Source organism: Hyposmocoma kahamanoa, unplaced genomic scaffold (assembly GCF_003589595.1).
Source record: "Hyposmocoma kahamanoa isolate Upper Pololo Valley unplaced genomic scaffold, ASM358959v1 93, whole genome shotgun sequence".
NCBI lineage: Eukaryota > Metazoa > Arthropoda > Insecta > Lepidoptera > Cosmopterigidae > Hyposmocoma > Hyposmocoma kahamanoa.
In genome coordinates this window covers 8,519,084-8,529,941 of record NW_020654810.1, presented here as the reverse complement: position 1 = coordinate 8,529,941, position 10,858 = coordinate 8,519,084, and the positions used below count along the sequence as shown (strand labels likewise).

General features: G+C 36.4%; 1 protein-coding gene across 1 annotated transcript in view; it reads left to right on the top strand.

The window, feature by feature from the left end:
* The first annotated feature begins 804 nt into the window (after nt 1–804).
* Nucleotides 805–10,858, top strand: part of LOC113237258 (glycerol kinase-like) — a 12,720-nt gene continuing 2,666 nt past the window's right edge. Inside the window, exons 1-10 of the mRNA XM_026473645.1 lie at nt 805–910; nt 987–1,115; nt 1,408–1,537; nt 2,466–2,683; nt 2,899–3,111; nt 3,389–3,491; nt 5,930–6,037; nt 6,742–6,904; nt 7,950–8,151; nt 8,803–8,932. Coding sequence (XP_026329430.1) covers nt 839–910; nt 987–1,115; nt 1,408–1,537; nt 2,466–2,683; nt 2,899–3,111; nt 3,389–3,491; nt 5,930–6,037; nt 6,742–6,904; nt 7,950–8,151; nt 8,803–8,932 — 1,468 coding nt within the window. The 5' untranslated portion in view covers nt 805–838. The remainder of the gene's footprint in view (nt 911–986; nt 1,116–1,407; nt 1,538–2,465; nt 2,684–2,898; nt 3,112–3,388; nt 3,492–5,929; nt 6,038–6,741; nt 6,905–7,949; nt 8,152–8,802; nt 8,933–10,858) is intronic.

The window sequence follows — 10,858 nt, the reverse complement described above, 5'->3', positions numbered from 1 at the left end:
ACGGTTACCATGCCGGACTGCCACGCAGAGGTCCCAGGTTCGATTCCCGGGCCGGGAGAAATGTTTGTACGGCTGACATTTATTTCTCTCGTGAGTTTGGGTGTAATTTGTGGTTGTCTATGTGTGTATCCATGGCACCCGCGACACAGGGTTTCCCTAGTGCGGGGCTATGTTGAGTGTGTGCGTTGTTTATTCGGGCCTTATAACAGCAGTCAACCGTGACCATAGGACCTGGTAAAGGGCCCAAAACGTCGGTTTGTTTGAAAACACAATTATACGCGATTTAAATCTGGAAAAATAATATTATTTTTATTTAATATGCTTAGCAATGGTCACAGCCATATCCATGGTCACAGCTTATTCGGTTAGAATTGTCAGAAATGTGCATTTCTGAAAACGTTTTCTTATAAGATTATTGTATGTGCGAAAAACCAGTTTTTTTTCCATCCTCTAAGATACAAAAGGAGATGTGATCTCTCTAAGCGCGACTACGATTGTCAAAGCCATATTTTTCAAACAGGGATTTTGTGAAAAAAATGGCTGGTTTTAGTAGTTACTGGTAGTTAAATTTTTTACTCGAATTAATTTTTATTATATGTACATACATATATTACGTTATGCGTTTCTTAATTATTTGTTACCATCACAAATTAGAAAGATATAGTAGGGTTACTATTAAGCTGATGTCTCCGAAGCCAATGCTATAATAAATAAATAAATAATAATTTTCAAATGTCAAAGCGTTTGACATTGGTTTTGATCAGCTGATTTTCTTTTAGTTTTTTGTAAAATTTCATTTTCTTTCTACCTACTACTGTTATAATGTAGACCGTCGATAATGCGTAAATTCGGAAAATTTGGTCCACTAATTGGCGCCATCGATGAAGGAACATCGAACGTAAAATTTATGGTATAGAGTTGTTCGATGTTTTTAACACGGTAAGGTTGCTTAAAGTGTGGTAAGTAGAAAGATTCGAACGTTTCAGATATTCGCGGCAAACACATCCGAAGTTTTAACATATCACCAAGTATTAATTAAGAGGTTCAGTCCTCAGGAAGGATGGGTCGAACAAGATGCTTTCGAAATTCTTAGCGCTGTTATCGAATGCATTGAGGTATGTTATTTTTTTAATTAAAAGCAATACATGTTTCCAATTTGTTTGTTATGTTGAACACATGAAACAAAGAAACACTCCTAAATTTCAAAATATTGTAAAGAGTAAAACTTGTCTCTCTAAACATAATTTGCAGTGCCCTCCAGGGCCCATAACGTGCTGTTAACTTTAGGCCTTTTCCATCCTATATAACTTTATGGTAAATGTAATAAAGAATTGAAAGTAATTTCAATCTTGAAGATTCCATATTTTTCACAATTTGTAATTAATGTAATCTTGTCATTACTTATAGGTAACAACAGATAACTTAAGAAAGCTTGATATCAACCCTGAGGATGTGGTGGGAATTGGAATCACAAATCAAAGAGAAACCACCATAGCATGGAACTCAGTAACAGGCCATCCTCTCTACAGTGCCATAGGTAAAAAAAATCCTCAAGTAAACATGATAGATAGATAGATGTACACTTTATTGCTCACACACAGGAACAAAAACAGTACATAGACAGCTTAAAACTAATGTGGGCAAAGGCATGGTGTGTTCCATGATGTAGCTAAAGTAGGTGCGTAAACCTGGAGGACATGGGGCTTCAATTTGTTATGTGCACTTTATGAAAATGCTACACTAATACGGGATGCAGAGCTGTCATGTTTGTTAATAATAAATATATTTAAAAAATCCAAGAACACTTTAAAAAACCTACAAAATTATAATTAATTGATTGCATGCAAAGTCCTGTGTTCATAGCAAGGTCTCTCTCTACATTAAGTAAAACCATATGAAAGGTGGAATATTTTGTCACAATGGAAAATGTTCCTTGCTACAAAATTCGATACATCGACAAAATTATTACTCTTATATGGATTGTGAAAATTTGAAATGTCCTAAGAGACATTTTGTCGTAAGGTCGTTTTACGTTACGACAAAATGTACCTTATGACATTTCACATTTCGACCATCATATGTATATGTGTAGCTAACATTGACATAGTTGAAATTGGCATTGAAACAAAAGTGAGGCATAGCATTTCTAGATTCTCAGTTTTCTGTCTGCCAAGTTCATAGTCCCAGAATAATTTGGCAATAATTACTTAAGTGATCAAAGAGCAATATAGGCACTTCAACTGAGAGAGTCTACTTTAAGTGCACTTCTGTCAGACTAAATACGACCTACCATCATGGGCTGCTATGGTGGATATTTTTTTGTAGCACCAGTAAAGATCTCACTGGGCTTAGCTGTTCCACATGAATAATATACCCCAAACAAGAGTGTAATAAACATGCTATAAAAACTTGACTCATATCTAAACGTTCACAGAACTCACAGTACAATCGTTTTTTATTTCCAGTTTGGTTAGACATAAGAACTTCTAAAATAGTAGATGACTTGATACAAAGCAAGGGAACACAAAGTGCAAACGCCGTAGCCCAAACCAGTGGTCTTCCATTATCAACATACTTCTCTTCTGTGAAGTTGAAGTGGCTGCTTCAGAATGTGACCGCTGTTAAGGATGCTGTTGCTAGTGGAGAATGCTTGGTGGGGACTGTTGATTCTTGGTTGATTTGGGTATGTATTTGTAATATACACAACTTAATCAATTTATATGGCTACTTATTAAGTCTGGCACCGAATTTGTGATCTGTGACTCCAGCATTCAACTTTATTGTAGTTTTCTCTTAATGGCATAACTTCTTCTTTTCATATTGATGACATACACTGTAATGCTTGCGATCGTGGTGAAAGCACACTTATTAGTTCTTAATATGTGTACATGTTTTCAGAACCTAACAGGTGGTATACACGGTGGTGTACACGCAACAGATGTTACCAACGCGTCAAGAACGCAATTAATGTCCCTAAGGAGCTTACAGTGGGACAAATCGCTATTGCGATACTTTGATATACCTAAGCAGATTTTACCAAAGATTAAGAGTTCAGCTGAGATTTACGGTTACATCTCATCTGGACCATTGTTAGGAGTTCCTATAGCTGGGGTATGTTGTTTTCAGAATATCCGTGAAATTGTCGTTACAACTTAAGGAGCTAACAAATTTTTTTCTATAATTTTATTAAAAATTTCCTAAATTCGTAGAATTATAATTGTTCGCTTTGAAGTACAGCTTCGTTACGTTTGGCGTTAATTTTTTAGGCACCCTGTGTAAAGGCGTCTTAGAATTTTGTTAAACTTCTCTGATGTCCTAACAACATTTTTCTTCAATGGTGAAACTGATTATTAATTAGCAGTATGATCTAACATTGAAATATTTTCAGTGTCTAGGAGACCAGCAAGCAGCACTAGTCGGACAAGGTTGTATGAGATTCGGCCAAGTCAAATGTACATTTGGCACTGGTTGCTTTCTTTTATATAATACAGGTATTTTATCTCATTTATCTTATACACAGTAAACATATCAACCGACAGTAGCATTTAGATAAATGCATTCCAAAAATACATATAAGATAATATTCTGGCGTCACTTGTTATGATTCTTTAGCTTCTGTAGAAATCAGATATGTATGTACTGTCTGTGTAATATTTTTAAAACCAATATGATAAGTAATTTTTGTGCCTTAACTAAATAAATCGTTAAGTACCGCGACTGTCTTACGTGTATCGCACCTTCTTGGAATGATACTTACAATTTTGACAAAACTTCAAATTTTAATTAAATTTTTATTGAATTGATATTCAATTATTTTTTGTGAAATTACTCCACTAGTTTGTTATAATTATTAATACAAAGATCGAACACTGAGAAAAAACACTCAGAAAAATTCCTTCGATCCGGTCGGATTCGAACCGTTAGGGAATGGCAGGGACTTGAGTATGATTTCGAGTGCTTTACAAGCATTGGAAATATGACCCTTCGTATTTCCAATGCTTGTGTTTCCAGTGCAATCCTGACTTGAGCATTGAGTAGAGTTCTGGAACACGACACTTATATTATCTTGGTAACAAATTCACAGCTCTCAGACAGATCTTTAGAGGCTTGCATTTGGTACACAAATGTAACTGCCTCTGTGTCCGGTCGGTTATTATGCTGGACTGTTTATATAGCCTACATTTATCTCGTGAGTTTAGGTGTAATTTGTAGTTGTGTATGTGTGTATCCCGCGATACAGGGTTTCCCTAGTGAGGGGGGCCTATCTGCGTTGTTATTATTATTATTACTAATCCAACTTTTCGACGGCTCAAGGGAATAAATCGATAATAGAGGTAAAATGTAACGCGAGTTTTTTTATTGCTTATTTAGGTGTGCATGCTCCATCGTCGACCTCACCGTCACTTAATTAATTTGAAAAAAATAGGCCATTTCTTTTTTTTCATTTGCCGACACAAGTTTCATATTTATTTCTGACGTCTTTAGTTCATTAAACAATGAGAAAAGATGATAAAAGATAGTTGCGCGAATGAGAGGTAAACCGAAATTCTATATTTTTACCAAAATTCGATTGCAAAGTAATGGTTACCCAAATCTATAATAAAAGATAGATAGATAGAAAATGCTTTGTTGTTGGCACCACATATTTAGAGAGATTACAGGACAAAAATTAAACACATAAGCAGGGTAACGATCGCCGGTCTTATCGCTTACAGCGATTTCTTCCAGACAACCTTAGGATGGAGAGAGATTAAACAAGAATAAAAGCGGAGGTGCTAGAGACATTTACACATACATATAATAATAATGAAATTAAAAAGCCGTGGTAGCTGCCGCCTTTCAAGCAGAGGCCGTGGGCGTCGCACCTCGTAAGTTTCTCGGAATTTAAGTTCGAAATTTAATTTCGGTGAATGAAAACATTGCGATGAAACTTGTACGTCAAAGAAGGTTCACAATCCTCAGAAGCGGACCTTACCAACCCGCATTGGTGCCGGACGATAGCCTGAAACCCGCGCCACAGAGGATACCCGTGCCCAGCCGTGTGACGTATAAAAGGGTTGATGATAAATGAAATCAACTCCGACATTTTTCACGACCTCGGTGGCCCAATGGTTTGGGGCCTACTGTGGACACTGGACAAGGACTAATTGGGGAAAATGAACTTTTCTATTCTATTCTATATTTCTAAATCTAAAATTCTAAAATTATCTAAAATTCTGTTGCTCTAGTACTCGTAATATAGGGCCTAGTCTGAGACCAGGACATTTTTTTTTTCGGTGAATAAACCCGTAAATATACTTTGCAAAATAATCAAGGAAAAAATATACTTTTATGGTTTTTTCCTGTTTTGTTCGTAGTATATAAACAAGGGAATTAAATTATCCGTTTGCGTAAAGCGGATACTTTGATTCCATTATTATCGTTGACATCACTGGTGGCTATTTTATGTGACACCCTTTATTTTATAAATAAAGGGTCACGTAAAATATTATAGCTTTATTCCCCTGAACCGTCGATTTATAGATCTACTGACATACAATTTTTTTTTATAATACCAAGTAACGGGACAAACAAGTCGTGCGCCTGGTAGTAAGCTACATGCCTGTTCATAACAATTGCAGTGCCACTCAGAGCTTTAAATCGCAAAGATCTGAAGGGCACTGCCACTGCGCCCGTAACCGTGAGACGTAAGTTGACAAGTCTCATGTGCCCGTAATTTCACCAGCACCCTTACCCTTCAAAAACCGGAACGCAGTAATGCTAACATTACTGCTTGGTAGAAATAGGTAAGGTGGTAATACTTCCCTGGACAAACTCTTTCACGAGGAGCTTTACTGCTACTAAATCGCATCCTCGGAAACTGATAATATACCTAGAGCTGAACAACTGTTTGTACAATTTAAAATTTGTACTTTTATCAATGTTACAGGTGATTCAATAGTACACTCACAAAATGGGTTGCTTACCACTGTAGCGTATAAACTGGGTCCGGATGCGCCGCCGGTCTACGCGCTTGAAGGGTCCGTTGCTATTGCAGGTAATTTTGAAGGTGATATATGCGGACAATGACACATTTACCTTTACACCTAAGATTTATTGAATTTCAACTGTATGTCATTGATAAGACAGTTCCAACTCCGAAGTGTAAAATCCAGAGCACGTCATTAATAAATGTAATGTTGACACTATTAGTTGAGGAGCTAAATGTGAGTAACACACCGATGTAAATTAATTTTCGAAGAGGACCGCATCTGCGTCCGCGATCTTGAATGTTTGACAACCAACTAAATGATGTGCAGCGTCTTCACCGCACATCAATGAAACAGCGTGTGTATAGAAGTACGCTAGTTCATAGATATCGTTGCATAATTGTTAGATTTTATTTTAATTATACTACGTATCTCATCCAGCATCAATTTCCGATTATGACTTAAATTACTTATCGAGTTCGAATGTTTTTGTTTGCAATCTCACCCTTCAAATAAAACAAATCGTTAGGGATGACACAGATTTATAAATAATAAATTACTGGTAATTTTTATGTTGGTTTTAAGTCAAATTCAAGATTAGTATCATCAATTGCCTAGTCAAATTTCGGGGAAAAATACTGGAAGTATGGTAACTGTAAAACAGTGTGAGGTGACACCCTGAAAATTATATGTTTTTGTTTGTGACATTTATTCTACATCGAATTTGGCTAATTATAGTTGTGATCGTTCTGTAATTGGTTGTTACATTAAGGAGACACACTCCAATGGCTACGTGACGGTTTCGAAATACTGGACGACGTAGCCGACACCGAATCACAGGCTGCGCAAGTGGACGAGGAGGATGAGGGGAACATATGCTTCGTACCTGCATTCAACGGGTTGTATGCTCCATATTGGAGGAAAGATGCAAGAGGGTATGTTGGTCCAATTTTTATTGAGCAAATAAATTTTGAACCATTGTGAACAGACAGGACCAATAATTGAAATAAATATACTTCGTTTCAATTCATTTTGAACAAAAAGTGACTCGACTATAGACGGTTTAGTGATGGCTAATTGTAACGCCAACTACAAATCGATTAATTCATTGAATGAATCGATTTGTTCAGTTGAGTCATACTAGCGGTTTTCCTTACATAACCTATATAAGCATATTTAAAATTTCAATTTAAATCCTCCTTCAAATCCTTATACTTAGATACTCGTTCGATTACGATTGAAATGTACGACTTAATAATCGATTACTAAACTTTAACTGATTGAACCAATTGTTTGTTTTCGAACAGCACTATGCAACCATAGGCAAGTCATAGAAGTATAGATGAATAATAACCTCACTGTATAACTACCATTTTTCAAATACGATTTTACGATGCTATTCAAATGAATATTGTTGGAAAAAGTGATGATATATCAAGTCGAAATCTTCGAAATATACGTGAAAGTGTTACTTATTCGATTTATTGTGTGATTGCTTTAGAATTTTAACCAAACAGGTTTGTTTACTTGTTGTTCAAAATGGATTGGAACAGACTATAGTTCTATCTGTACTGTTCGTGGTCACACACACGAACAAGCTCAATCAAACGCACAGACATAGACACACATATACACTGAAATAGACACACACATGCCCTGACATAGACGCACACACAGACATAGGGTCGCATTCCAGAACTCTACTCAATGCTCAAGTCAGGACTTGAGTATGATTTAAAGCACTGAAAATCATACTCAAATTCTTGCCATTAGGGTCGTATTTCCAGTGCTTGAAATCATACTCAAGGATGCTCAAGTCCTGACTTGAGCATTGAGTAGATTTCTGGAATACGGTTTATAGACACACACGCGCGAACTGACACCCACCACATATCGCACAAGCTAATCAAGCAAAATGCTTGTATAATGAGAATTCTCCCTTCCAGAGTAGCAAGTTAGGAATGTATGTCTCTATTTCAGTGTAATGATAGGCCTAAACAATAGTACACGTCGCGAGCACATCGTTCGCGCAGCACTCGAAGCGGTGTGTCATCAAACGCGCGAAGTAGCGACATCTATGGCGGGAGACTGCGCGCCGCTGCGGCGGCTGCTGGCGGACGGCGGCATGGCGCAAAACAGCCTTTTTATACAGATGCAGGCGGATATACTTGGTATTCCTGTAGTGAGTCCATTTTCCATAAAACATGAAACAAAGCATTAATTTATTTATGTATTAATAACAAAAACGTTAAACGTAGGTTATACTTTCACACTTAAACCTAAAGTGATTTGTATGAATGTTGCAATTCCTCTGACAATAATATCTAACAAATCAAATATATTTTTTATGTAAACATAATACGAAAATGTTATGAAGGTACTTACATACAAACTTATGAAGGTAATAACGAAACGTGGGTTTGTTTGAAAAAACAAATATACGCGATTTAAATCCGGAAAAATAGTTTCATTTCCTATGAGTAACAATCGCGAAAACCTAAGAACTCGATATAAACTTTGTTATTTATCGAAAACCGTTCTCAAAAATTCGTGGAATTACACTTATTTGCCAAGTTTTATAGAAATCGGTTACCAGAAAGTGCGCGAAACCGGTAGTTCATCCCCTAGTTTACCACCCTTAGAGGTGGATATTTTCATCAAATTTAAGTGAGACCAATATTGAGGTACCCCCTTTCTAACAAAAAAAGAATCATCAAAATCAGTTCACAAATGCCGAAGTAATTGTATAACATTACGCACAAACACACCAGAAATGAGAAAAGTAAGTTATGTCATGTCATGTTTTAAGGTAGATATACATATGTCCCATCAGATACGCCCCTTGATGACGGAAAGTACGGCCCTGGGGGTGGCGATAGTGGCGGGCCGGGCACTGCGTGTTTGGCCCACCTCCACGCCCAGTCCGCCCGCCGATACATTCCTACCAGTCACCTCTAGTGAAGGTAAATACAGTCAACGTCAAATTTCTCGAAGCATGGACATTAGTCAAAAATATTAGATTTGATAATAATCAACCTTATCAATATGGGAGTTTATCTAGAACAGAATAGAATGTCAATGTTAAAAAAACTAACCAGTTAAGTAGCCATTTGGTATTTTTTCATTTATTCATCATCGATTAGTGAAATTTAAAACTACTAAAATTTGCTAACAAAGATGCACTTTTCGATGCTTGGAGACAAAATGACGTTTTTTTTCCATTAAAAAGGTCTACTGTCATGGACATAAGTTTGATATTTATTGCTGACTTTACTAGTTGTTACGTTACGCCCCTGTAGCATGGCTACGCATGATAGTCGCGACGCGCGCAATAAAGTTGAAATAAGCGCGCGCAATTGGCTATCTAAATTAGATCTGATCGAGACAGCCAATAGCGCGCGCTTATTTCAATTTTATCGCGTGTCAAGCGTAGCCATGCTACGGGGGCTGTTATCCAAAATACAGAATGACACGCTGCTATACTCTGCCGGAATTAATCTCTGCGAAAAAGCGATTTTTAAATCTCTTCAGATTATTAACAGTCGATTTGACCTCAAATGGCTTTGGTTGATTCCGCATAACAGTGATAATGTTGAATCAATCACTTTGGAAAAAACTATATAGTAAAATTGAAGATATAAACTGATTATTAGTATACGGTGTGAAAACCCGATAGAACAAAAACACAAACTTACCTCGAAATTTTACAAGAAAATCGCTGTATTCAATAGGTACTTCACGTATACCAATGTTTCTTTTTATATTAACTGAACTAAATAGAACACGTATAATATACGATATACATTTTTCTAGTGGCTTGAATTTCGTTTGTAAAAAAATAAATTCTAAACCCAGTATCCTCGCTGCTCGAACCGCGCAACAGAACCGATTCAGCACGAGAAACATTTGAATTCGACCTAAGGTAGCAAAGACTCTTAAAATGATCATGACTTTGTTACCAGGTTGCAAAGAGGGAAGGCGAAAACTGTCCCAATAACGACGAAGAGCCGGTCATGGACTTTGATAGTATATTTTTGTATATTTTAGAAGTCGGGAATAAAAGGATTGTAAAACATGGTATTTTAGAATAGATGCAAGAATACAACGCAATTGATTCAGTTCGACCATAGATTAGGCAACGTTTTTGTACGTACGTTTCATTTTAAGCATGATTGAATGTTTACCTACCTGAAGTATTGGTTAGTTTGTAGTACACACATAAAACATTAAAGCTATAAAAAACCTAATGAAATAATCAATTAAAGAGTAATGACATAAAGCTAAAAATAAAACATGTGACAAAAATATTTAAATGAGAGATAATGAAAGTTACAAAGGAACGTTTTGACAAGAGACCTCTTGCGAGATTCGCTCTGGACCTTTTGGAGGGAAAAGTGTCGTTTTTATTTTGACTTTCAATTATTTTGTGAAATCTAGTTTAAAGTGGAATAAGATAGTGCTATTGTGCCTTAATCGAAGATTAAAACGCGAAATTATACGAATCTCCAACTAAAATACCCGTATCGGCCCGTTTTAAAAAAGAGATTTTTTTTTTTAAATTTATTAAGGCTTTGGCAAAGCCATAAGCCTAAACATGAAGTTTAATTTTGTTTCTGTAAACATGGCCGCTACAAAGAGGATAGGCAATTTGAGGCGGCGTGCTTGGATTGACTCGGGATTCCTTAAAACGGGCCGATACGGGTATTTTAGTTCCAAATTCGTATAATTTCGCGTTTTAATCTTCGATTAAGGCACAATAGCACTATCCTATTCCACTTTAAACTAGAATTCACAAAATAATTGAAAGTCAAAATAAAAACGACGCTTTTCCCTCCAAAAGGTCCAGAGCGAATCCATGTCACATTGATTTTTTTTTTTTTTTTTTTTTT